A 27,228-nucleotide genomic window follows, 5' to 3' on the forward strand; every position below is an offset into this window, starting at 1 on the left:
CTAAAAACCATCCTGACAAAGTTTCATGCAAATCTGACCATTCGCTTTGAAACGCAACTTGGCCTAAAAGTAGACACGTTCTACTTTAGAAAGCATCAATTTTTTGCAAGCCAATTGAAAGGCGCATCGGTGGAATGGTCTTTATGGTAAGAATTACTTTTTTGACAATACCCAGAACTTTTTTGATATCTCTATTTTAAACCCCCATTCCATTGCCGTATTTTGTACCGGATCTGGTTAAGTCATAGTCGACGCTAATCTAGGACTACCCTGTACTGTACGGAGCTAACAAGGTACTAGACATGCCGATATATCTGCGTGTGTTGTAAACGGTGGAAGCAATCCCTTTCAATTTCTTATCTCGTTTGGCCTCAAAGCCACTCACTCTCCCCTATGCAGTATAGTGTACTTATCATCATCAAACCAAGACCACCACCATCACCTTCGTTTCTCTCCTTGATCTTCACACTTCTGTTTACCTTACTCTCAAAATGCACCCGACGGCCAGATCTCGCCGGGCTTAAACTCGAAGAGGGTAGAGGAATTTTCTGCCTAAAAAGATCATTAATATCGCTCTCATCCTGTCAACGTTTTTGTTTGGTGCCACACCAAGGTGTCATGACAAATGAAAACTCGTCGTCGAAATATTTTATTGCCATCGTTGGAATTGCTTTGGCCAATGCTCGCCAGCGAAGAAGTCAGGCTGTTTAAGTGGCGGAACATGTTCTCGATTGTTGCCCATAACGCCAAGAAGAAACTCTTCTCTATCTTTTCAAGACAAGACTGGCTTCATGCCAACAACCCTTCATGTATCCAAATTAGAGTCACTATACGGAGAGAAAGAGAGAGAGAGAGAGAGAGTGATGAACTCAAGAAGTACAGTAGGGACAGTTTGAAAGAGTGGAAAGTATGAACTTACCTTGCAGATTAGAATATAGTATTGGCCAAAGCTAGTATGTTTATGGGAGGCAATTTATTATATTAATAATAATTATATATATATTAATAGCTTGAATTTTTGGAATGGAGTGAAGATGGTTGTGCTCTGCAAGCCTCAACTGTCAACGTAAGATTGAACATGAAGATATTACTTCACAGGCCTGTTCATGTCGCAATAGAATCTTTCGTTTGGCTTTTTCATAGTCTAAAAACAAAGACTTGCTTACTTAGGGCTCCAGTCCCTTTGGAAAACGCGCTTGTGAGTCTGAAAGTTATGTCGTTTCTCTGATCTAGAACCCTAATAATCTAAATCAAGACACAAAGCCAAACTCTCGCACACCCCACTCACATAAATGTGAGGCAGTCTCTTAAATTCGTCTTTGGTTGACTGGGCAACAAAACATAATTGAAACGATTTTTACGACAGCAATTTAAGGCCCGAATGATAAAATCACTTGTCGGGGGTTTGTCGGGAGGCAAAGAGATCGAGCGAAATTCTGATAGTGACGAGGGAAAGAGGGGAAAAACTTGCCAACGTTACTCAATTAGGTCAGAAATCCACGGAGAAGAGGGCTCTTCAAAGCTCCCCTTCTCTCACCCTCGTGGATAGAGCTTTAGCCCTTGTCTTTGTCTCATTATATTGGTGTGGCCAACTGATAACCCAGCCGTCACCCAATCAATTGATGGCCTTAAAAATCCAGTTCTCCACTTGATGCACTTATTACCCAACATTTCTCAAGACACTGGACCCGACTTCAGAAGGATATCAGCGCTGAGGATCTGCCTTCTGTGGCATTGTTAGTCTGGCCAAAGGAGACGAATATGCATTAGTTGTTGTTCTTTTCTAATCTGATCTTGGCCGCCCTTTAGGCTGTTTGTTCATTAGCCCAACAGACATTCATCTTTGTTTCAACTTAGGCCATTCTTGCAAAAAAACCTTCCCTCTTTGATAAGTCCCGAGCTCGTAGAAAGGCCACAGACAGCTTCCCTACTTGGTGGTGTCTTTCTCTTGGAACATAAATACTCACCCTTCATTGGCTTCCACTCGACCACGTGATGAATAGGGAGCAAGACGATAAAACGAAAAGGGGATGGAGGGAAAAGCATGTCGGATGTCATACTTGTTCCACGAACAGAGCCCCTTTGAAGGGGCTCCTCGTTTTAATTGAATGATAAATGAGATGGCGTAATGAATGAGCCCTCACTTTAGTAATTTGATTATGGACCTTATCCCCGTGGATCTTGTGAAGCGCGATTAGCAATGTTTATTGTCGAGAGGGTGGCACTATTTGGCTTACCTGTTCGTGTTTTTGCCGCTTTCAAATGCCAATTAGAGGCTTCAGTTGACGGCCATTGAGGACATCGTGACTAATGGTGCCAGCATGTCGATTTTAATCCCTTGTGGCTTATCTCAGAAGAGCGACAGTTTAGCCAGGTAGTCAGATTTTTTGCTCCTTAAAATTCATTTCAAGTCATGGACGAGATCGACAGAGTAATGAACACCACCACCGTGATCAGCAGCACCCTGTGAAATGTCCAGGCCGTTGGTGGCCATTCCAGCCCTTTGAAAAAGTAAGGGAGAAGACTAAGGCCATTGCACTCCTTCCCTCAAGTGACTTTTTCGAAACGAAATCTGCCTTTGAAACACCCTCCAAAGAATTACCCTCAGGGAAAATTGAGGCCAAGATAACTCGTTTTGCCGCATTTTATTGCACCCAGAGTTATTTTTTTGAGTTGGTAATTTGGCGTTCGCTCCATTGGAATGAATTTCATCTTGGCAACGTTTGACAGGAGTGAGTGCTCAAATTTCAAGACAACTCAAACCGAAGTGAAAGCGTGCCTCATTTCAGGCTCTGTGTGTATTTAAGCTCTTTCAACGACCCGGTTTTGTCAAGATAGAGTTTACCCCGTGTTTATAGGCGACCACACGAGCTCTGCTAAAAGACTTAGCTTCAGATGCTGTGTGCGAATGTGCCTCAGTATACATATATATGTGGTACGTCGGATACCGTCCTTATGGTATCCACTATCTCGTAAAGACGATTCTTCTCCTCCCCAAAGCCACTCACCAGATTTCTGTGAAATTCCCCCTTGAATTGCCGAGTAACATTGCCCATTGTGGTGGTGGGCGACCCAACGGAAAGTTTTGGGTGGGGAGAACATAGCTTGCGGGATGGCAGCTCATTATTCCTTTCCGAGGATCCATTCCGTGTTGTTGAATGCCCAGAAGACACCACCCCCGCTAACTTCACCACCCAATTGGGTCGGCAGAGTCCACATCAATCCCTAAGGGCACTTTACTCAGCCACAAGGCGATACGTCAACAGAATTATCCCGACCTTATCCCAATACCGTCGTTGCAGCAGATGATTAGAGACGATTTACGTTTCTAAAATGCAAACGACGAAGCATCGCGAGCCTAGCCTTATCGTTTTGGAAAGCATCTTTTTGGTTTTCGTGTCAGGTGTTAATTTACTTTGCCTGCGAGCTCTCTATTGTAATGAAGTGTTGAGGGCATTATGCTTCCGAAGGTAGTTGCCAAGAGAAAGCTGCTTGACTTCGGGCCAACCTTTTGAACACATGGCACGTTCACGATCACCCTAGGTTCTCGAGTTCCCTTCGCTTTTGGCTTCATTTGTGATTAATAATTAGCCTCAAGCTTGTTTACTCTCCCCTAAGATAGGTTTCAACCACCATTAGCCCATAGCTGTGACAACAAGAACAGCAACAACAACAACTGTAGCAATAGCACCAGAAGTGCCGTCTTCATCTGCCAAGGGTTCATAACGAGCATCACGCATCAGTGTGAGCTGAGCTGTACATGATAAAGTGATGGTTCTTCACCCCAACCTCACACAGGTTGTGGGTGTGAGAGCGAGCTAGCTAGCTCAGGCTCAACCGGGATCAAAAGTGAGCCACAAGAGGAAAGAAAAAAAGCACCTTGTTTATTTGGAAGTTCCTCATTTGTCAAACAATCCCGTCTGTTGATGATCTGCTGCGGGCATTGGTTGTTGTTGGTTGCCCCTTTTTTGTGTGGTGAAAGAAAAGTAATGGTCTTGAGTTTTTCCCCTTACTGGGCCATTGGCTGGAGATGTGTTTTTTACACTTGTCAAAGAAGGGATCGCTGTGATTTCCATCTCGGTCGAGGAAGTGGAAACGATGGCAGGAGCCTTCAAACCAACAACAACAATGAAGCTAACGGTCTTGAGCGGCCTCGAACGGGAAATTAGCCGCATTTCCATCTTTTTGCTTTGGTGCTTACTTAAAAAAAAAGGCTCAGAGGGTCATGGGGATCTGAAAAAGAACTCAAAGAACGTGGTTTCGATTTCGTCTGCGGCTTTTTCTCATGGTGATGTATCGCCATGTGGAATTACTATCATTTACTCTCCGTGAGAATAAATATTTGATGAGAAAAAGAAACAAGGGGCCTGCGAAGAAGAAACACTTTACCATCTAACGTTGCTTCTCCGGACTGGGAAGCTCTATGTCGTGTCCGGTTGTAGTAATGAACGATGAAACAACCACATGTCCGAAAAGGCTTATACCTTATCAACCCCGTTTGAGTTCACCAATTCCTTACTAGCCTCTAAATCCAGGAAACTTTTCCCTTGTCATCAGACCGCCACAGAAGGGATTCAAAATTTAAATATCCCATTTAAACTCGGTAGTTTTTCCCCAGAACAACCTTGGAAAGATGGAAGGAAATGGAACGTCTTCCATCCACAAAACCCACACACCATTTCTCGTGGTGGAACAAAAAAAAGTGGGAAAAGGACCTCCATTTTCATTTCGAAATGATCGGTTCGCTTTATAGACGAGCCTTATGCACGCGGGGCATGCTGAAATGAAATGTAGAATGAAAGACCCCCTCGCTGATCTCAGTTGCTTTTCCCTTTCAACGGAATAGGAGGAACCTTCGCATCAGCCAGCCATGTTTCTTTAAGAGAGGGGAAAGTATGGGAAGGATAACAAATTGCTCACGTGGGTAGTAGTGATCTTCAAGAGCTCGGTATACAAGTCTACGTATATCAGGCTAACTACCTTGAAAGCCTAATCCCGAGAAATGATGACCGAGTGGTTGGATAACGCTGGGATACCGTAACGATGTGAAAGGTGTTGGTAAATAAGTGAGGCTGAAACTCAAGTTGAGAAATGAGAACGAACGAGGAAGTCCCGCTGGGAAAGTTCCAAGTTGTGGATTAAGTTGAATATGATTTCCTTTCTCTGACTTGGGTCTCCATTTGGGTGATGATGGATGGTTGTTTTCCGTATCTGCGACGATATATTGAAGGTTGTTTACGCACTAAAAAAGAGCACAATACTAATAACACGTTATGGGCAGCCTTTCCGTAATGATTTACAGCACCTTCTCGTTCCAAAAATATTTAGATGTTGTTGGAACTCGTTTGAAAGCATGAACTGAACACTAGCCTGCCCTACGAAAGCAGGAGCAAAGAGGGCACTCACCCAATTCCATTTGCATATCCCAGCAATATTCCCAGAATGAAGTTCATGCCCAGAAGACGAGTCACGCAGGCTGTGGATTATAGACAAACTAGGGGCACTTTTTCGCTTTGTACTACGTCTTCTACCAATATTACCACCACCACCAACACCACCAGTACCACTTCCATTGTGGCAGTATAGTACTGAAGCAAACTGCTGGCTCAAGGAGCACTCTCCTTTGACCTTGAACAAAAAGGCCTGAAGGAGGGGAAAAGTTCTGGAGGTGTCAGAAAATAAAAGTCCGTGCTCTCTCGTTAAGATGGATTCTCTACTTCTCTCATTGCAGGTGGTAGCCCGAGATCGAGATTTTGGCTTCAGCGGTGCCCTTCTGTACGTGATATCAGATGGAGACGTGGACTCAGTGTTCAAGATTGACACCCAGACTGGCGACCTCCGAATCGATGGCTATCTCGACCGAGAGCGTACCTCCGACTACATGCTCAACATCACCGTCTTTGACCAAGGGGTCCCGCAAAAATCTGCCTCCAGACTACTGCACATCATAGTGGAAGATTGTAATGACAACGCCCCACAATTCTTCAAGTCCACGTTCTCGTTCTTTTTCCCCGAAAACACTCGCAAAGGAACCCCTGTCGTGACCCTCAACGCCACCGACCGGGATGTAGGTCTCAATGGGAAGGTGATCTACCATTTAGACACAGAGACCGAAGCCTTTTCATTGAACCCTCTAACTGGGATGCTGGTGGTGTCCGAAGCCTTAGATCGGGAAGAAAAAGAGTTCTACGACCTCAGGATCCGTGCCACAGACAGCAGTTTGACTAACCCGCTCTCCTCGAGTGCCATGGTCAGAGTGAGAGTCTTGGATGTGAATGATGTGCCTCCCCAATTTACAGCGAAAAAATACACCGTTAAGGTGAGAGAAGATCTGCCCATAGGGGCGGTGGTGGGGATGGTGGACGCTTTCGATCCCGACCTGTATCAAGGGGGTAAAATTAGATTCTCCCTCGAGGGGAGCCTCTCCCCCAGTTCTCCAACGACTCCCGTGGAGTTTTCGATTGATGAAATTTCTGGCACCGTGCGGGTGAAATCTAAATTGGATTACGAGTTCAAACAACTCTACAATCTCACGGTGAAAGCCCGAGACGAAGGCTCACCCTCCTTGTCCTCGTTGTGTACGTTCATCATCGAAATACTCGACGTCAACGAAAACCTTTTTCCTCCTCGATTTGACAGCCTCTTCCTTCGAACTGCCATTCCTGAAGATAAACCGATTGGCACACATGTGGCCACAGTGAGTGCCAGAGACTTTGATGCCAAAGATTCCGATGACAGTCGTATCGCTTATTCGATTCGCGAAGGCGACGGTTTGGGCACGTTTTTCATTGATAACAGAGGCAATATCAAGACTCTTGCGGTTCTGGATCGAGAGACCAAGTCCCATTACTGGGTAACAATCTATGCCCAAGATTTTGGCGCAGTGCCCTTGTCCTCCAAGTTATATGTGTACATTGAAGTGCTTAATGTCAATGATAACATCCCTTTGACTCGAGAGCCTTTGTATCGACCGAGCATCCCGGAGAATGCCAAACCGTTCTCTCATGTGGTCACATTGGAGGCTGAGGATGCAGATGACGACCCTGACAGTGTTCAAACGTTGACTTATGAGATTATTACCGGGAACCCACAATCTCTCTTTCATATGGATTCCAACACGGGTATCATGAGCACCACCAAACGACTCCTGGATCGAGAGGTTCAAGCCGAGCACGTCTTGGAGGTGAGGATTTCGGATAATGGTAAACCCGCTTTGAACTCAACGACTAAAGTGATTGTGACGGTCACGGACGTCAATGATAATCAGCCCGAGTTCCTGGAGAGAGTGTACAAAGTCCAACTGCCAGAAACCATTGTTCACCCACAAAGTCATCGGCTTCAGAATGACCAGGAAACGAGTGGGGAAGATGACGGACTCGGTTTAAATAACAAAGACGATGTACTAGCCAACGGAAGGGAGAAATTCGAACGAGAAAACCAACAATGGGAAGAACAATTTGGAAACACCACTTGGGAGGCATTCAATGAAAAGAGTTTCGCCCTCGCCACCCACAAAAAGCCTCTGTTTCGAAGCATGGCCTTAGACCGCGATGAAGGGGATAATGGACGTCTCTCTTTCTCTTTGAAGGCTGGTCCGGCCAAGGGAAAAGTTCAGATTGACTCTCTTACCGGTGTGATCTATGCCATCAATGATTTACGAGCTAGGGAAGAGTACGATATCCTCGTAAAGGCCACTGATCACGGAGCATCCCCTCGATCAGCCTTGTCCAGGGTTTCCATCCAAATCCAGCCCATGGCTGAATCTCATTCCAAATTTGCCCCCAAAATCCAAAATACCCGACCAGCGCAAGTGTTTGAGACCGATGAGGTGGGCCATTTAGTGGCCCTCATACAAGCTGAGGATCAAGATGTTGGGGATCAGCTCTGGTATAGCATCGTGGAAGGGGATAAAGAGCTGGACTTCTATATTAGCCCGGATAAAGGCAGCATCTTGTTGGCTAGAACACTCAATTGTGCGCGACAACCGTTCTACAATCTCACGGTGAGTGTCTCCGACGGAAAGTTCGTCTCGTTCACGTACGTGGCCGTGAAGGTAGTTGAAGTGAGTGAAGTGAGGCCTGAATTTGAGGCCTCCCGAATCGAGATCGATATCTCGGAGAACGCGGCCATTGGCTCTGAAGTCACGCGTCTCAATGTTAGTCATAGTGCAAGGAATGGCAAAGTGTTCTTCTCTCTGCATTCGGCTCAAGACCCGATGTCTTGGAATAAGTTCCACGTCCACCCAACTAATGGAGTGATCTCAATCCAAGAAAGGCTCGACCACGAACGCAATCGAAGGCACGTCCTTACGATAGCTGTAACAGATCAGGGCACACTCTCTCCTCGATCTAATTATGCCCGAGTGATCATCCATATTCAAGACCACAACGACCATGCACCCACCTTCTTGTCCGAGTTGATCCAATCAAAAATTCACGAGACCGCCGAATTGGGCACAGAAGTCATTCAAGTGATGGCCATCGACAATGACCAAGGGGACAATGGTCGGATTTCCTATGCAATTGCCTCGGGTAATGTGGGCAATAGTTTCCTCATTGACGAGAACCTCGGTTTGATCTCGGTGGCCAGGCCTTTGAATATGTTGGTTGAGAGTGAATACATGCTCACAATTCGTGCCTCGGATCATGGAGAGGTGTCCCAATCGAATACAGTCCCGGTCCATATATTGGTTACTATGGCAGATGATGCTCCTCCCAGATTTGAGCGACCGCATTATGCCACCGAGGTGTACGAGAATCAGCCCCGCGGTCATTTCATCATTCAAGTGAGAGCTCGAAGTCGATCTAGTCTTCGCTACGATATCATCCAAGGCAACGAAGACTCCATGTTCGTTATCAACCCAAGCACTGGCATCGTGATGACCCAAAGGGAATTGGACTTTGAAGAGAAACGATTCTACAATCTCACCATCCAAGTGTCCAACACCGTGGGCATGAAAGAAGCTTGTACCTTGAATGTACACGTGTTGGATTTGAATGATAACGCACCCCGGTTTGCCCGCAGTTCCTTTGAAGGTCGTGTGAGCGAGTCCGCTTCCACGGGGTCATTGATCTTGCTAGAGTCTCACAGTCCCTTGGTTATTAAGGCCACTGACGCCGACATGGGCGTCAATTCACTTCTCTTCTTTGAGATAATGGATGAGACAGCCAAGCGTTATTTCGCCATTGATGAAAGCACGGGAGCCATTCGAACCATCAAGAATCTCGACTTTGAAAAGAAGCCTTGGTATGAGTTCTACGTTCGCGTCTCAGATCGAGGCCACCCTCGTTTGGCCTCCCTCTCTCTGGCCAAAGTTCGAATTAACGTGATAGATGAGAACGATTCGCCACCCGTGTTCAGTCAGAAACAGTACACACAGGTCTTGTTGGTGCCGACGTTCCAAGATGTATCCGTGATACGCGTGAATGCCTCGGATCCAGACCAGGGGATTCAAAGCAATTTGAGGTACTCGATCACCGGAGGGGACGAAAATGGAAGGTTCACAATAGATCCTGCCACGGGGCAGGTCCTAGTGGTTAAAGAGAAAGAAGTGGAGGCGTCGTCTAATTATGCACTAGAGATCTCCGTTTCCGAAGGGAAGTACTCGGATCAGACCGTGGTTAGCATTAACGTGGAACGTTCAGACAACTCGGGACTGGTGTTTGGGAAATCCCGCTATTTTGCCACCGTGCTGGAAAACTCGACCAAGACGGATGTGATTGTTGTGGTTACCGTTCTGGGCGCCTCTCTGAATGAAAACCTCAGATTCTCACTTCTCAATCCCACCGACCTGTTCTCCATTGGCGAAACCTCAGGGGCGATTCGAACGGTAGGCAAAGCTTTTGACCGCGAACTCAAGGACCTCTATGAGCTTGTGGTTGAGGTGAGAAGTGTGGACCAATTAAGAGCCTTGCCTCGTGTGGCTCACGTTATTGTTGAAGTGAAAGTGCTGGATATCAATGATAACCCACCCATGTTCACGAATCAACCCTATCATGCTGTGATGTCTAAAGAAACCAAGGAGGATGCCCACATTTTGCGTGTCAGCGCAGTAGACCAAGATACTGATGCCAACGGAGATATCTATTTCCAATTGGTAAAAGGCAACGGCGAGCTCTTTCGTGTTGGCAGAAAGTCAGGGCAAATTACATTAAGAAAACAGCTCGACAACTACAGAAAGGATTACCGATTGACAATAGCGGCTTACGACGGAGGAAGTCCTCCATTCAGTGCTGAGGTCACGGTCCATATCAAAGTCATTGATAAATCCGTTCCAATCTTCTTGGAACAACTGTACAAGACCAGTGTGCGAGAGGATGTCGAGATCTTCTCCCCTTTCTTGAGTGTCCAAGCCGAGAGTCCAAATGAAGAGGAGGGAAAGTTGATTTATACCCTGGAACAAGGGAATGAGGAAGAGAAATTCTCGGTGGACCACAACTCGGGAGTTATATCTGTTGTTGAGGCTCTAGATTTTGAAGCAAAGCCCCATTACCAGCTAACTCTCAGAGCCACGGATGGTGTGAACGGAGGCTATGCCGAAGTTATTATTCTCTTAGGAGTAGAGGACGTCAACGATTGCACACCGAAGTTCCAAAGTGACTCCTACGAAGTAAAGATATCCGAGGCACTCCCGTTGGGATCAAAAGTAATAACTGTCTTTGCCACAGATGCAGACACCGGTCAGAACCAAGAAATTGGATATTCTCTTCAACCAGATCGGTCCAACTCTTCTAGGTACTTCAACATCGACGCCAAGACCGGAGATATCTTTCTAAAACGAGCCATCGATCATGAACGAGATAGCCAGCACAGTTTCACTGTCTTGGCCACAGACAAAGGCCCAAGGCCTCTGACCAGCTCAGCCTTGGTCAAGGTGATCGTGGACGATGCTAACGACAACGCACCCACATTTGAAGAACCCGAGTACATGTTGCGACTGTCAGATCGTTCGAAACGAGGTCAATTTGTGGGTCTAGTTCGAGCCATTGATCTGGATGAAATCGATGCAGATAAGCTCGTCTACTCCATTATCGGAGGCAACCAACACCAAGTGTTCTCCATGGATGAGCGAACAGGGGTGATCTCCTTGGTAAACTTGCACAACTTTGATCATCAGTCGTTGTATTCCCTCAATGTCTCAGTCTCGGATGGAGTCTATTCGAATCGGGCTCGAGTAACGGTCTCCTTGGTGTCTGCTAATAGTTTCGCCCCCGTTTTCGAACGACCCATCTACGAGACCAGCTTCCCTGAAAATACGCCCGAAATGATGAGGATCTACCGAATTGCAGCCTCTGATGCAGACAGAGATGATCGTATCACCTACAGCCTTGCCTCTGACGAGCTATCCAAAGTCTTCAGAGTGGACGCGTCTACTGGCTTTGTTTGGGCTTTGAAATCATTCGATCGGGAAGAACAAGATACGTATGAACTACCCATAGTGGCAACGGATTCTGCAGGAATGAATGGATTCGCCAAACTCAAAGTGACCATCACTGACCAAAACGATAATAAGCCCAAATTTGCTCTGTCCGAGTACAAAGTGACAATTCCTGCCAACTTCTCGGTGGGTTCAGTGGTCACCAAAATCGAGGGTTGGGACGATGAAGACAAGGCCAATGCAGCGCTGTTCTATTCCATCTACGAGAATAAGACCTCCGAGGTGAGCAAGGTGTTCGAGATCAATGCCAACACAGGACAAATCGTTTTAAAGCAGTCTGCCAAAGGGCTCGAGAACCAGATTTATCAATTCTTCGTGCGAGCTGCGGATCAGGGAGACCGACCTCGCCATGCGGACGTCCCCATTGAAGTGTACATTATGAGCCCATTGGACGCTCCCCCTGTGTTTGAAAAACGAGATAGTGTCTACTACATTCTCGAGAACAGTCCCATCGGGCGGGTCGTGGCCCAAATGAGAGCTCACTCAACCGACCTCGACAGTGTGGTTCGCTACAAAATGGCGAGTGAGAACTATCAAGGTGAAGATTCATTGTTCCAAGTGGACCAAGATGGCAGGATCATCATCAATGGTCACTTGGACCGAGAACTGAAGTCAAAGCATGGTTTGACCATTCTGGCCGAAAACGACGCTAGTCCCACTCTGAACTCCTACTACGACCTCACCATTCAGATATTGGACGAAAATGACAATGCCCCTAAGTTCCAATCGCCCAAGTACGAAGTGTCCCTGTTTGAAGCAGTGGAACCTCATACCTCCGTTATTCAAGTGCAAGCCACTGATCTCGATTATGGGAACAACGGTGAAATTCGCTACCGCTTCGCCGAGAAATCGGAGCATTTGGCCTCATTGTTTCACATCGACCCCAATGACGGGTGGATCACTACACAAGGCCGGGTGGATCACGAAATAAACACCAGCTACGAACTCGCCATTGAGGCGTATGACAACGGAAAACCGAAACAAACAGCGTCCACTCTGGTTCATCTTGAAGTCAGGGATGCCAACGACAACCCGACAGTGTTCAGCCAAAGACATTACAATGCCGCCGTGAACGAAGGTGCTTTGCCAGGAACGATCATTTTCCAGTTGCAAACCGAGGACAAGGATAGCGAGGCCAAAACCGAGATCGAGTACTTCATCATACAGGGTGACCTTAAAGGCCAATTCCAGGTACGATTTGAGATCTTAATCGAGATTTATGTCCGTTTTATGGCAGAGAACTGGCACGGGGAAAGTGAGCAACGTACAGTATTTCTAATTCCATGTTTCGTTGGCCGGAGTTGGATCATCAGTAACCAAGATTTGTTATTGCTGTTAAGATAAGGGATTTCGTTGTTAATGATTGCGCCCAATTTGATTCCTTTGTCTTTATGAGTCATCTTCTCCACAGACTCTCACAAAGTCAACCGACCGTACGTTTACTACAATAACGATTAGAGATCTGTGAAGGGAGAGAGCAGGCTATCACATCGTTTCGTCCAGCCCACATCAAAATGTTTAGTGTACGTACAAGATTGAGCAGTATGATGCACCCTCATCGGGACAGGATGAGCTTGTATCATACTGCTGATTGAAAATTATGGATACCCTCTTAGAGACAGGCAAGCACCAATAGAATGCTCTAAAGGCTGTGGCAAAGGTTTTTCTCATTTTTCGTCACTTTCAATCTTTAGAGTGACACTTGAGCATTGTGCGCGCCTTCTTTTTTCTTGGAAAGCTTCCTTAAGATGAGAGCTAATGGAGTTTAGGGGCGTACAACTTGCACTTTTTGCTCACTCGTTCATTTCCTGTGCACAATGAAAGAAGTAAGACGGAGGAAAAGAGCAACATTGATAAAACTTGGCACTAAACACAACCATTCTCTAAAGACTCTGACTGCCTGCATGGGAACCCAGAACCAACAGCCCACCTTCGTTATGTCCTTGAAGCCGGAGGGAAGTTCCAGGCAAGGTCGACATTGACGCGAAAATTTGTGTGAGCACTCACGCAAGTGGTTCAACTTCCAGTACTATTTGTAGATTATCTTCATCATTTAGCCCCCCGAAGCGTCGATCGGAAGTTGCGCACTTGAAAGTTTTGTCGGTTGTTATCCCCCTGTTCGCGAGATTGAGCGGAAGCCAGACATCATTGACATCATTAATGGACGGCTGTTTTTGTTCTTCCCCTCTCAAACCTGTGATGTCTCGACTGCTCAAGTGTCTAGCATACTTCTTTGTTTTTGCGTGGATACTGTTGGTTGGAAAGCTGAATATCTTACATTGCTTATGAACTGTAGAAAGCCGTGTAAGAGTTTTTTTCATGCACGACGTTAGTAACTGAAAAGTCTTGTCTATTTTCGTGTCAGTTGTCAAATTTTGGGTTGGGATAATTTGTTTTTTCCACTCACGAAACGTGCTTAGTGCTGTTCAAGGCCTTTACGCCATGGGAAAATTGACCTTTTTGACCTTGATTGAGGATTTGATTAAGCCATATTATGTGAACGCCATATTTGGTGAAGGGAGCTCTTGTACAAATCCCAGCGATGTGCGTGTGTGTGTGTGTTAGAGAGTACTTTCGGCGTATTTGCAAACACAAACAGACTTGCCACATGGGACGATAATTTATATTACTTGCCAAAGGGTGTTTCCGTGAGACCAAATATGATTTCGTTTGAAAACAACTTGCCAGTAATTCGGCTTGCTTGTTCGAAAATCCGACCTCCCAAATTGTTCAATGGACTCTGGGCTCTTGCCAAAGTTTAATCATAACAGAAGAGGCGCAAAAATCCAATACCATCTAGTGCGAAAATTTCCGCTTGAAATGCATTTCTCACGAGCGAAACGAATTAATACCTCTTGGTTCGCTCGCTCATTCCGACTGAAGGTAATGGATTCGCTGAAATTCGAAATGGGCCCTTATTTTGGGTGCAACAAAGAAAGGGATAGATAATGATCCTCCGCAAAAAAATTATTCAAATTGCAGGGGCTCCTACGAGTACTTAAAAGGGGCCCAAATTAGTAGGCCTAAAAGCGAGAGGTTGGAAAGGAGAGGTCTCAACTTGGATCATAACCTTGAGAGTTGGAAACTCGCTTGACTTAGCAGCAGAGGTGCACAAGTTTTCGGGCTTTGGCAAAACTTTAGAGCCTTTCTCTCTCTTTCTCTCTCTTCTTCTTTCTGCTCTGGCTCGCTCAGCAAAGTTCAGAGTTATGTTCCAGAATTTGGATTGATCCTCTATGATTATTAGGCTTTGTTCATATCGGCGTATTAAGGCAGCTTTGGACTTTCCGTTTGTGTTCTTGTTGTTCTGTCGAATGGACACAGTACCACAAACATTGACGAAGGCTTGAAGGATTGAAGGATTGCTAGTGTGTCTCAACTTTCGACCAGAGAAAATGGATTAGGTGGGTATCTAGCCAGCTAGCTATTTGGAGTTGCGATTGTGAAGGGATTGTGATCGAGGACAGCACCAAGCAAGCGGCAATTGTGAGGCTTCTTCTTTCCTTGTGAAAGGAGTTCTTTTCTCACATTGTCTTACGAGGAAATACGCCCCTTACCCCCCTTTTTCGCTTTTTCGGACAATCCTTTTTTCAAATGTATTCAATTGGGCATGACTGTTCAAGCGATCTGACCTTGAAACTGAGATTGGGAAGCCCCTCTAATTTTTGCTCCTTCTTTTTGCTCTGCAGATCAAGAGAAATGGCGAAATGTACGTTTCGCGACGTTTGGACCGAGAAACTATTTCTTCATATCGCTTGGAAGTGGCCATCACGGATGGAACTTTTGTTAGCACTTGTCGAGTGAGCATCGAAATATTGGACGACAACGATTCCCCACCGATCTGCTCGAAACTTTACTCCAAGGAAACGCTCTTCGAAAACGTAAATCCAGGCAGCTTTGTCCTCAACATTGAGGCCCAAGATGCGGACCAAGGAGCCAATGCTAAGCAGATATTCTACTTGACTGGAGATGGTGCAGAGTCCTTCGCTCTTGATCGCGAAACAGGGATCTTGACCACTGCGTTGCCTATGGACAGAGAGAACAGATCCACATACCATTTGGAAGCCCATGACCAAGACGCGAGAATGCCGGAGTGGGAGTGTCAGACTCATGTGGAAATCGTTCTCCTGGATGTGAATGACAATGCCCCTCAATGGGCCCAACCGGCTTTTTCAGCTTCTCTCAGAGAGGATATGCCTGTGGGCACAATAGCGACCAAGATCCTGGCCGTAGACTTGGATGAAGGGGATAACCGAAAGATCACTTATGAATTGTGGGATGCTGGGAAGAAGCATTTCAAAATCGACCCCATGTCAGGCATCGTGAGTCTAACCAAGCATTTCAAAATCGACCCCATGTCAGGCATCGTGAGTCTAACCAAGCCCGTGGACCGCGAAGAGCAAGCCATGTTCAATCTGACGGTCAGAGCCATCGATCAAGGGCGACCAAAGCTGTTCTCGGAGACGAGCTTGATGGTGCTCATCCTGGATGTGAACGACAATCCACCGGAGTTCGCTTCCAAATTCTACTTTGCCTCCGTCCATGAAAACGTGTCCGAAGGTGCCGATGTGGTCCGGGTGTTGGCGACATCTCGAGATTCGGGTGTGAATGCTGATATCACCTACAGCATCATTGGCGGGAACGAACATCGCAAATTTAAGATCGACCCGAAATCCGGTGTTCTCATCGTGACTGGAGATTTGGATCACGAAAAGTCATCCGAATACTTCCTAACCATTCAAGCTCAAGATGGAGGCGATCCTCCTTTAAGCAACCATGCCACGGTCAACATTACAGTGGAGGACGTGAACGACAATATGCCGATGTTTAGTCAAATCTCCTACGCGGCCTTGATCAATGAAGGTGCTTCTGTGGGCGAGACCGTTTTAACCCTGACAGCAAACGATTTAGACCAAGGAGAAAATGGACGAATCTCGTTTTCCATCGAATCCGGAGATCGACACAATCAGTTCCGAGTGGACGAGCATAGTGGAGTAATCATAGTAAGCAGTCCATTGGATCGAGAAATGGTGCCAAGTTACATCCTAGAGGTCAAAGCAACGGATCATGGCGAGCCAAAACCAATGAGTAACACCGTTCTCATCAACATAGACGTGGCTGATGCCAATGACAATCCACCCATCTTCCCCGAAGGCAACTATACCGTGCACGTGCAAGAGGATCGACCCATAGGCCATGTTTTGAAGCTGTTCACCGTCACAGATTCAGACGACGAACCCAACGGAGCTCCATTCACATATGACATTCGAGCAGGAAACCATGACAACTCATTTCGGGTGGACCAGGACGGAGCGTTGAAAACGGCCACAAAGTTTGACCACAAAATAAAAAGCAAGTATTTCCTTCAGATCCGGGTGTTTGATAACGGAGCGCCGCCATTATTCTCCGACTCTTACGTCACCGTCAACATCATCGAGGAGAGCAAGTTCCCGCCCATTGTTGTTCCATTCGACGCTATGATTCAATCCTATCAAGATGACTTCCCCGGAGCCGTTATCGGAAAGGTGAAAGCCTCCGATCAAGACCCATTTGATCAGCTCCAATACCAACTCGTTCCCACCTACAGCCTATTCAATCTGCCGCCACAATCGCATTTGTTCGAGATCGATCATAACAAAGGAACGATCATGGCCTTGCAAGGCCTAGATGTGGGTAGTTACAGTCTGAACATTTCAGTGTCCGATGGGAAATTCACCACCTACGCCCAAGCCCGAGTTTTGGTCCATCTGATCTCGGATGAAATGTTGGATAATTCCGTACTTGTACGATTTGGCTCAGTGTCAGCGGAGGAATTCGTTAATAGCTATGAGGGCACTTTTGTGAAGATGATCAAGACCTTAATGAAAGTGAGAACAAAGGACGTCATCATTTTGAGCCTTCAGTCCGGCCTTTCCTCATCCAACCGAGCACAACGATCTGCTTCATTGCCTCCTCTGGAAGTGGTCGAAGAGAGTAAAGACATGAAGAAAGACTCAGAGAAAAAACTCGCTTGGAGGCTCAATGCCAACAATTTAGAGGTTCTCTTTGTAGTGAAGAAATCTAAGCGCGATTACTATTCAAGAGAGAAAGTCCGCTCGGCCCTGGAACAAGCCAAATTGTCTTCGCTGTCTGAGCAAGTGGGACTTCGATTAGTGGAAATTCAGCAAGATGAATGTGAACCCACAAGTTGTGAGAATGGATCATGCCAAGATCAAATCGTGATGAACGATGGCAAGCTAGGAGAAGACCGTGTGGTTGCCATTTCGACGGATGAAGCAAGTTTTGTGGCACCCAAATTTAAACATCAAAAGTTTTGTGCTTGCAAGCAGGGCTTTGCTGGGGATCAATGTGAGATCATCATGAACGAATGCGCTCGAGAACCTTGCCCGACGTTCCAAGAATGCATCCCCGACAGTTCATTCCAGGGTTACTCTTGTCAATGTCCCGAAGGCCTCACTGGGGCTTTGTGCAACGTGAACCTCACTGCCTGTGCAACATCTGAGGGCAAAAAATGCCGTATTGTCAATCCAATGACATTTGGTGGCAAAAGCTACGCCCAATATGACATGCTCCGCTCAATTGAACGGCATCTCTCCCTTGGACTGAATTTGAAAACCCTTCATGGAACCGGGAACATCATGTACGCAGTGGGCTTGGTGGATTAAAGCGTTTTGGAAATTGTCAATGGCAAAATTCGATATCGCTTCAACTTCGGAAGTGGTGAAGGCCTAGTCACACTAAGTGGAATGGAAATCGACGACGGTGAATGGCACACAATTAAGTTGGAACGACATGGAAATAGTGCTAAGATATCAGTGGACGATCAGTTCGAAGAGCAAGGTGCTGCCCCAGGGGTGAACGACATGTTGAACCTGGAGGACTCCGACGTCTATTTTGGTGCCGAAGTCTCGTTTGTGTCTCAAACGGGCGGAGGCGGGGCTGAGACCTTCAATAAAGGTTTCGTTGGATGCATGGATGATATTCGCTTGGATGGAATTGCACTCCCGGTGCAATTGACAGATCACAGTCAAGTGGCCAATTTGAGACGATTCAATAACGTCGAGTTCAAATGCGGTCCGCTTTCGTCCCCTGGAGTGTGTGGATCGCAGCCATGTCTCAATGGGGGTACTTGTTCGGAGCAAAATGGCGAATTCCAATGTGCTTGTCCCGTTCGATTCCAGGGTGACCAGTGTGACTATGACCTGGATCCCTGTGCTTCTAACCCATGTCTTTACGGTGCGAAATGCCTAAATCTTAAGAACGATTTCCATTGTGAGTGCCCCCTCTCTTTGAGTGGCAAGCGGTGTCATTATGGAAAATATTGCAATCCCAATCCTTGCCAACATGGGGGAATTTGTGAGGAAGGTACTCGAAGTGCCATCTGCAAGTGTCGCGGATACATGGGCGAGAATTGTACGATCGATATCAATGAGTGTCTCCATCAAAATCCCTGTCAAAATGGCGGGAGCTGTATCAACACTGAGGGTGGATTCCAATGCCTCTGCCCAAAATCCGTCAGAGGTCTGTACTGCAATGAGAACGAAGCTTTATTTCCCAGACTCCATGAGGCCAATGCACGGGACAATTACACCTTGAAACTGGAAGAAGTGGTGGCCATCATCTGTTCGCTGTTTCTCATCGTGCTACTCTTCATGATCTTAATACTATGTAAAAAGATCAAAATCAAGCAAACCTCCAATGGCGGAGGCGTCATCACGGGTGGCCGCAACGGTGCCAGCTACCACTTGAAGGACAACCAAGAAAATGTCACGTTGAACCATAATCGTGCCGGAACTGTTTATTCCAAAAGAGAGCAGAAGCTGAACAACTTGGAGCAAGCTCAGCAAGAGTTACCCCTACTTCCACCCCACGCCCTAATGACAAGACCCGCCAGTTATTACGCCCCTTCATTGGGTCAGGAAGAAACATCATTTAACTATGAGGCCCCAGTAAGAAGTTATGGATCTGCGGCCGATGAACTCGAAGCCACTTTGCAAAGACCAAGACGACCTCAAGATTTTATTCAAAACATACAAAAGCCCACTGCAGCTGTGGCTCCCTCCATTCATCCTGAATTGGTACGAGGAGCCACAGGAGTGGATCGAAACCTCATGGATAACTACTTTCACAAAAGTAAAACTGACATGCGACATCCTTCCGGGAAATTGAGAGTCCATCTTCCGGTCGAATCCCCGTCTCCTGCCGTGAAAGGAGCGGCCTCCCTGAGCTCACTACCCACCTCCATGGCCGACGAGACTGCCTCTCAAAGGTATTATTGGGACAGTTTTGACCTGAACAACGAACAGCACACCCCACTGCCCAAGTTATCCGAAGTCCCAGGCCGTGTGGAACAGAGTGAAAGTTGTGGAAGTAGCTCGACCTCCAATGACATCACGTTGAGCGCTCATCAAGTGAGCACGCTTCCTCCTCCCGGAAAACCCGTGGACCCCAGCCGAGACATCGAGACCTTAAATGAGGATGCTCAATCTATGGATCCTGATGCGATTTCAACCGCTGGGACCGAAGATGGACGTCAGTTAGGGTCCGTGTTCCCCGTCCGACAACCAATGACCAAAAGTATGGAGGAGCTCTTGGCCGCTAATGATGACATCGATTTTGCGGATGGTGCCGATGACTTATCACCAAATGCACAGGAACTGCCCAACAGTTACGATTACCACCTGCACCTGAATAATTACCTGCCCGCTCATAATGTGAGCGAAACCGATACAGATGAGCAAACGCCCATGTTGTCCCGGAATCCCTTTCCGCGACCCAACGTCAATAGCTATATTCTATCACACAATCTGAATGCCAATGGTTCAGAGACCAACTCCGACATGAACGGGTCCATACAAGCCCTACCTGAACCTCCGGCAGCAACGTTCTCGAGTGGACCCCTAGCCAAGTCTTTGTCGAAAGAAGGCAGTGGAAGATCAAACGCTTCGAATCCGCCTCCAATGAATAATGGTGGTAGTGAATTGGACAACATTTGTGAGCTTGAGGACTCTGATGATGACGAGCCTCCTGTGGTGGATGTGAAGCCAATGAAACTACTCAAAAATCCACGTGTTACAAGGGTCTAAACACTCTGACCCTGAAGAACTTCCTTTCTAAGATGAAAACAAATCCTGTCAGACAATGAAGAAGAATTGAAAGAAGGAAGATCAATCAATGCAAAATTCGATAATCCCACAAGTTTAGTTTTATACGCCTCACATTATTAGACTTCAATGATCTCAATATTATCACATAATAAATGTTAGGATTAAAAAAAGATCAACGAACCCCCTGCTACGCCCTTATCCTAGCTACGCGCAACCAAATAGTTAAGCTACAATAGCAAAAAATGCCTAAAACAATAATAGTTGAATGCACCAAGTCTCCAATCTGTTACTCATTGTCTCCGTTGACCCTGCGACAATTTTTACCAGTCGTTTGACTTTTCCCTCGTCAATGTCTTTTTCTCTGTTAAATCGTAGTCAGAATTCTGAAATAATCGCCTTTAATCGTATCGCGCACAATGGTCGATTTCTTCTCTTGTTTTATACCAATGTCTCAGAAATGTGCCTCATGCTCGAAATGTGGCATTATTATAACAATTAAAAAAACAACTGCATCATTATCGTCAAACCGCCTTGGAATTTGTGCGAATACCGTACATCCGCCTTGGCCGTAAAGATTATAACAATAAAAAAACAACTGCATCATTATCGTCAAACCGCCTTGGAATTTGTGCGAAATGAAATAAAAACCTGTTTGTGAATCTCTTACTGTCGTTTTATCTGTAATTGATCCCCTCTCGCCATTCATTTGGTAACCACGGTGGTACCCACAATACTGCTAAAGATTTTTTGCAAATGCCAAGACTTCTAATAACGATTTTCCGATTTTCGTTGCTATTGAAACAAAAGGAACAACTTTTGTAAAAAATCATCTTCGGTTCTAGCTCAGATTAGAATATAAATCAACTTAAAACCTACAAAGAGATAATGTTTTTAAAAGCCTAATCAATAGTTGTTGGAAGTAATCTTATTTGCGTTTCCAACTAAAATTTCATTCAAATCCATGAAGCAAATGATAAGATATCTCGTTTTCAAAGATTGTATTTGCATCAAATTTGACTATATATTGCTCCGGTTATATCTTAAAGCAATTGCCAAGAGATATAATAAGTTTTTTCTATGCCTAAAATATAAATGAAAATATTTCACTTTTCTGAAGCAGGTAGAAAACCCCGAATATAGTTTGCAATAAAACTTAAAACTTACTTAATGTCAATATTTCAAAATTGTGATGCCATGCTTGTAAATCGCAACTTTAATCAAGCTTAATCTTGAATTTCGACAAAATTATATTAACGTTAAATAAAATCATCGCTAGTACGTAGAAATCAATTATTGAAAAAAGTGACAAATTTGAAAATTAAACTGCCACATGTATCTTTCAAATATTTTAGGATCATGATAGGATAGTGTAGCTTTTGGCACTTAAGTAAAATGATAGGCAATTTTACATGTTTTGTAAGGTTTAAGCTACATTTTTCGCTACATTTAGCTTTTAAAGAAATCTTAAAGAAAATGGAGAAATATTATTTCTTTTCGTGTCATTGAAAAAGACAATCCATATTCCTTGAAAATAACTGTAAATGTAATTAGGCCATTTTTCGATCTTTTAAGACGTAAAACGCAACCTTTAAGTTGTAATAAGTAAGCATGTGCTAAATAGAAGTTTATGAAATTTTAAGTCAATACAAAACTAAGAGCATGTTTAATACTGATTGACTACGTTTTTGACAATGACGCATTTTAATGTGTTTCAAATGATTTAACACACTTACTTGAGCTACTTTTAAACATGTGTATTTCACAAAAGTTGTTCCTTTTGCTTCTTTGACAAAGAAAAACATATCTTTATGTCTTGGCATTTGAGCAAACAGTTAACCAGAAATTATAAGCACCGTTGAACATAAATGTAACAATAACGAAATTACACACAAGGTACAATACCTTTCATAATCTCTCCTAGGAGCGTAAAAATACTTTATGTTGGGAGGTTAACGATTCAATATTCATTTTAAACAGTCAGGCTGTATATTCATACATTTACGAGTTAGAAAAATGCTAAAATGTGTTTGAGTATTTCTCTGGAAACTTGGCAGGGTTTTTTACCATACCCTGTGGATCTCAATGAATGACCAAAGTACTAGCACTGGACGTGTTCGCAGATGTGGCAATTCCACTGTCCTGCATGCAGCTATTTGCATGTGCATTTCCCTTATGTGTAGGTGTATATTTTAAGTGTATCCAGTTGATCCAGTGGTCTATGATTAAGTATACTGTGCATAATGAAATATGAGACGCAAATTTGAGGTTGAAGTGCCAAAATGGTGAAAAGGATAATCAGAATGCGATAAAAGTAGTTAAAAAAGAAAAAGATAAAAAATTGGTATAAAAGTAGAAGTGCAGCAAACCCCCAAGATCCTCTTGAGCCATAAGGCTTGTTTTCAACACATGATGGCAATATTTTTAGAATGATTTTTTTTGATTTGTTTAGGCCTCATATTTATTTTCAATCATAAATATGTCTGTCAAGCGTTTTCATTAGGAGTCACTCCTAAGTTTTGAAGAAAAAGGTCATTTGGCAGTGAAGAGGAGTTGGGTTGTGTTAACCGGTTTTTCTGATTCATATTTGTTCTCCAGATCGTTCATAAGTCATTTCAATTTCTGCCTGACGTGAAAAAGACCATGTTATTCGAGGCCTGGTTAAATCTTTTGAAAGTTAGATCAATCACAGTTCAATCGATGTTTGCGAGGATCAAGTACATTTTATAGGTTCATTGACCCAATTCTGTTCATGGTTCAAATAAAATTTTAGAATAAAATTTTCAAATAAAAGGTTGCTGTTCGTCAAAATTTGAGTCGTAGGCACTTCCTGTTTTGGAAGCAAAATGAGCATCTGCTTTCGCCTGTGCCCTGACAATCTATCTGACGGCTTTTTTGCAAAGTCAATAGGCTATTCAATGCTGAGCTATGGCTATAAAATTCAATGCAATAATCCATCTTGCTTTTTATTAGAGCGTTGTACATATAGAACCAGTCGTAGATTTTTTCCATCTGTGATTCCCCTCTTCACTGTTTCATGTACACTGAACCAAATTTTGTCATCTCTGTCGTGATATTACAATCTCGTTAACTATTTTTATCATTTTACCACTTCATTCTTTCATTCTTGTAACGATTTTTGGTTATGATTTTATACATACAGTTTTATAAATTTTACAATCTCGATATGACCAAGAGTCGCAATTAAGGTTATTATTAAAAAAATCCAAACCCCGTTTTTTGGCCAATATGCAGAAAAAGGGCAAAATAAACGTGGAATGGTGCAAATAAATGTGAAAAGTGCAAATGAATTAAAAGAGGGCTTCATTGACAACATTTTTTCACAAATGTGCCTCTCCCTATTTCTGAGACATTCTGTAGGGGACTAAGGGGACCTAATTTCATTTATCTCTTTTATTGAATTGTAAGTCATTAAAGCGTGAAAATTTAAAATTTGACATAATGTAAAATCAATTTTAAACACCACGCAATAAACATTTTTGCCCGAAATCTTTCACCCTAGAAGGCTTGTCACTAGCCCTCTACTTCATTCCTTCCCTTGTAATTGAAATATTCACTACTTTCATCTTAATAAAAGTCTTTTGAATGTCTGCTGAAATCCCAAACCATTGATTCATTTTCCATTTTGCAACAATAATGCAAAGCACAAGATTGTTTTTCCCGTTTTTTTTTTGAAGTATTTCCTCGTTACAATTTCCTCAGCCTCTCTAAAAGACAAATTGCAGAGGATAGAGGGCAAAATGCTTCTCTTGAGTCTGTTCGCCTAAAGGGTTAACATCTATGACAAAAACGTATGCAAAGTAAAAATACTTAAATATTCCCTCTACTTAATTTAAAGTCTATTTCAAGCCTTCCTTAACATGCTTTTTTGTCTTCCACTACAGATTTCGGTCTTTGCTTGCTTGCTCTTGTTCATCCTTGGCCCACCAAAACGGTTTGAGGTTAGTAAGAATTTGAATTGAACGTGAAGAGCGGTGAATAGTGTACAAAATGATATTCAAAGCCCTCATCATCCTGGTCGTGGTTTTCGTGGCCAACAATCCTTCAGTTTTAGGCAAGAAATAGAAATTTATGCCTGACCACGTGGGAATACTAGTGTTCATGGTCTCTGCTGAAGTCATAAGAGCTTCATGTGCTTATTTTGTATTTGATTTACAGCCGAGAATTCTCCAACAAGAGCCCGCCAAGTCTTGGATCGGGCTATTCAATTTCTTTTGGATCAACGTGATCCCGTCAATCTCTCTTGGAAGCCCAAGGAAGCACCCTCCGCATTCTTGGGCATTTCGTCGGCGGATCCAACATGGCGTCTCAGGGGGACCACAACCCGCGATGTAGAAAAGCGTACAGAAGTGGTCGCCACCGTTCAGAGTGTCCAATTGGCATTCCTCAAGCTCGTTTCAAGGCAAAATCAATCCTAATTGGAACTAGCAATAGTCAAAAAACTGATGATGATCCGTTGTTTTTCAGGGGCGAAGGCATTGACGCTGTGGACGATTCGCTCTTGACGCAATTTGTGGGTGCCTTCCAACTAGCTTGCTTGGACATCACCAACATCTACGGCTACGATTTAGCCGCTGAAATGGCCAATCGTTTGCATAAGCAATTCCCGGTTTCGGTTTCCTTGGGGCCCTTGGTTTTGGGTCTCTGCAGCAACGGAAAGAAGGTCTCGCCTCGAGTAATTCACTTTTTGAAGCACTTTGTCCACGAAAACCCCGATAAAAGAAGAGACTACCAACTCTACGAATTGGAAAGGGCTTGCTTGAACTTGGTTGCGCTCAAATGTCTGAGGGATGATGACCGATATCAAGCGTAAGGATCGTGCGATTGGGATTCGATTTTTCCTTCTTCTTTGTACAACTTCCAATATTTGGTCATTTCAGGCCAGACGAGAAGAAACGCATCGACGAAGCATTCCAATCCAACCTAGGCTTCATTCAAAGCCTGGAAGTGGGAGATAACGGATATGGAACGCTCTACAAGACCTCTCTGGCATTGCAGGTACGACTAAGCCTTCTCTAATTGAGCTCTTAACCCCCTGAACTCATTAGGATTATGACCGGATTTGGGTAACTATTGCGCGCGTGGTGCAAGTGATTGATCATTGGATGTATGTGTGCCTTTCCGTAGGCATTGGGTCATGGTGGGCCACATGAGCAGTCTCTCCGCGATCAATTGATTTCCCTGCAAAAACCCGACGGAAGTTTTGGAGGGTCGGTGGTGGTCACCGCTTTGGTCATCCCGGCAATCAGCAATTTTTCGGCACAAGACATCAAAGATGCGCCATGCTCGAGGCCATCAATCCTGGACACCACCGACAAAGACTTTGTCAAAATCAATTATGAAGTAAGAGCATTCCTGTACATACACGAGTGTTGCACCATCGCACCATCGTTTGAGAGGCTTTTCAATGAACATTGGCGTAGTGACGGGGTCTGGCAAGAAAAGAGTTCAAGTGATAGCTGTATATTGGAAAGATGGCCAATTGCTTGAAAGAACTCTTGAGTGAAAAAAAACGTCCAAGGTTTTGAGGACCCTATGACGACAAATCGACTCTCTTTACCCTGAACTACGGCTATCGTATGCACCTCCTTCTGTATATTAGGAATTGAGACTTCTGCAAGTTAGCGTCATATTTTCAGACTAACCATAAAGATCCAACCGCTCTTTCAGATTACCGAAAACATTGTGTCGAAGCAATCTGTGGTGGGTCAAATTTTGGCCAAGCCAGGGGGAAACCTGGATGAGGCATTCAAAGCTTATCAAAAAGAGAACCCCCTTGTCCTGGAGTAAATAGATGGAAATGGTTAAAATCAATTATAACTTGTAATTGGTTTTCTACTTTTAGTTACGAATCTGAATCAACACCTTTTGGGCAAGTGATTCGTCAAATCAATGGAATCGAAAGGAGAGACAATCTGCAGTGGTACATCTACAAGGTCGACCCCAAAACTGAGCAAGAAGCAAAAATAACGGTGGGATTGGAAAACATCCAATACGCCGATGGAGATACCTTTCATATGAAGTACGACTTATGATTGGGGAAACTTTCATGAATTTTAATGTTCACTTTTTTCAAGGTGCGAGAAATAAATGCGTTCTAGTTTGCCTTAACATACAGGGTCTACCAAAATTCCGAATCCACTTTTGAGTCTTGTAGCTCTCTTATCATTGACAAAATTGTTTGCCGTCTTAGGAAATCGTTCGAAAATTATTTTTAACTATTTGAGTCCAACATTCACTTGATAAAGAAGTCATTACATGGCAAGTGACAAAAACATGTAGAAATACAAAACCTATATTTGGTGCCAACATTTTGTCATCAGTAAGAAGTGTGGTGACACTTTCTTCATGGTAGAACCACAGTGCGCACTTGTATGAAATCCCAAAGCTTTACACTTCTCTTCTATTGAATGAGCATACCAGGCCTCTTTTCTAACTTAAAGTATGGTTGGCAGATAAAGCCAAAAAATTAAAGCAAGTTATCTTGTTAAATAAACTATTGTTGTTGTATGTGCTTTGAACAACATCACCTTGCATTGTTGAAAAACATTTATGCTTAAGTCCTGCATCAACTATGTTGTGTTTGCAAGTACCTTAAAGGAACATAAAAGATCTTACTTTCACTACATACTTTCGCCGTATACTGAATATAGTGTAGTATTTGTTGAA

The 27,228-nt window shown here is 44.3% G+C and overlaps 2 protein-coding genes across 2 annotated transcripts in view; both read left to right on the plus strand.

Moving 5' to 3' along the window:
* Positions 1-20,721, plus strand: part of LOC131887692 (protocadherin Fat 1-like) — a 32,862-nt gene extending 12,141 nt beyond the window's left edge. The window contains 3 exon segments of the mRNA XM_059236340.1: positions 5,732-12,628; positions 15,124-15,751; positions 15,797-20,721. Of these exon segments, the coding sequence (XP_059092323.1) occupies positions 5,732-12,628; positions 15,124-15,751; positions 15,797-20,520 (12,249 nt within the window). The 3' untranslated portion in view covers positions 20,521-20,721.
* Positions 20,722-24,459: 3,738 nt separating this feature from the next.
* On the plus strand, positions 24,460-26,672 carry LOC131887693 (uncharacterized). The gene is made up of 7 exons (XM_059236341.1): positions 24,460-24,613; positions 24,718-24,961; positions 25,027-25,368; positions 25,440-25,557; positions 25,687-25,902; positions 26,230-26,345; positions 26,405-26,672. The coding sequence occupies exons 1-7, from the start codon at positions 24,550-24,552 to the stop codon at positions 26,592-26,594; spliced, it is 1,290 nt and encodes a 429-aa protein (XP_059092324.1). The 5' UTR covers positions 24,460-24,549; the 3' UTR covers positions 26,595-26,672.
* The last annotated feature ends 556 nt before the right edge of the window (positions 26,673-27,228 follow it).

This window comes from Tigriopus californicus, chromosome 10 (assembly GCF_007210705.1).
Source record: "Tigriopus californicus strain San Diego chromosome 10, Tcal_SD_v2.1, whole genome shotgun sequence".
NCBI lineage: Eukaryota > Metazoa > Arthropoda > Copepoda > Harpacticoida > Harpacticidae > Tigriopus > Tigriopus californicus.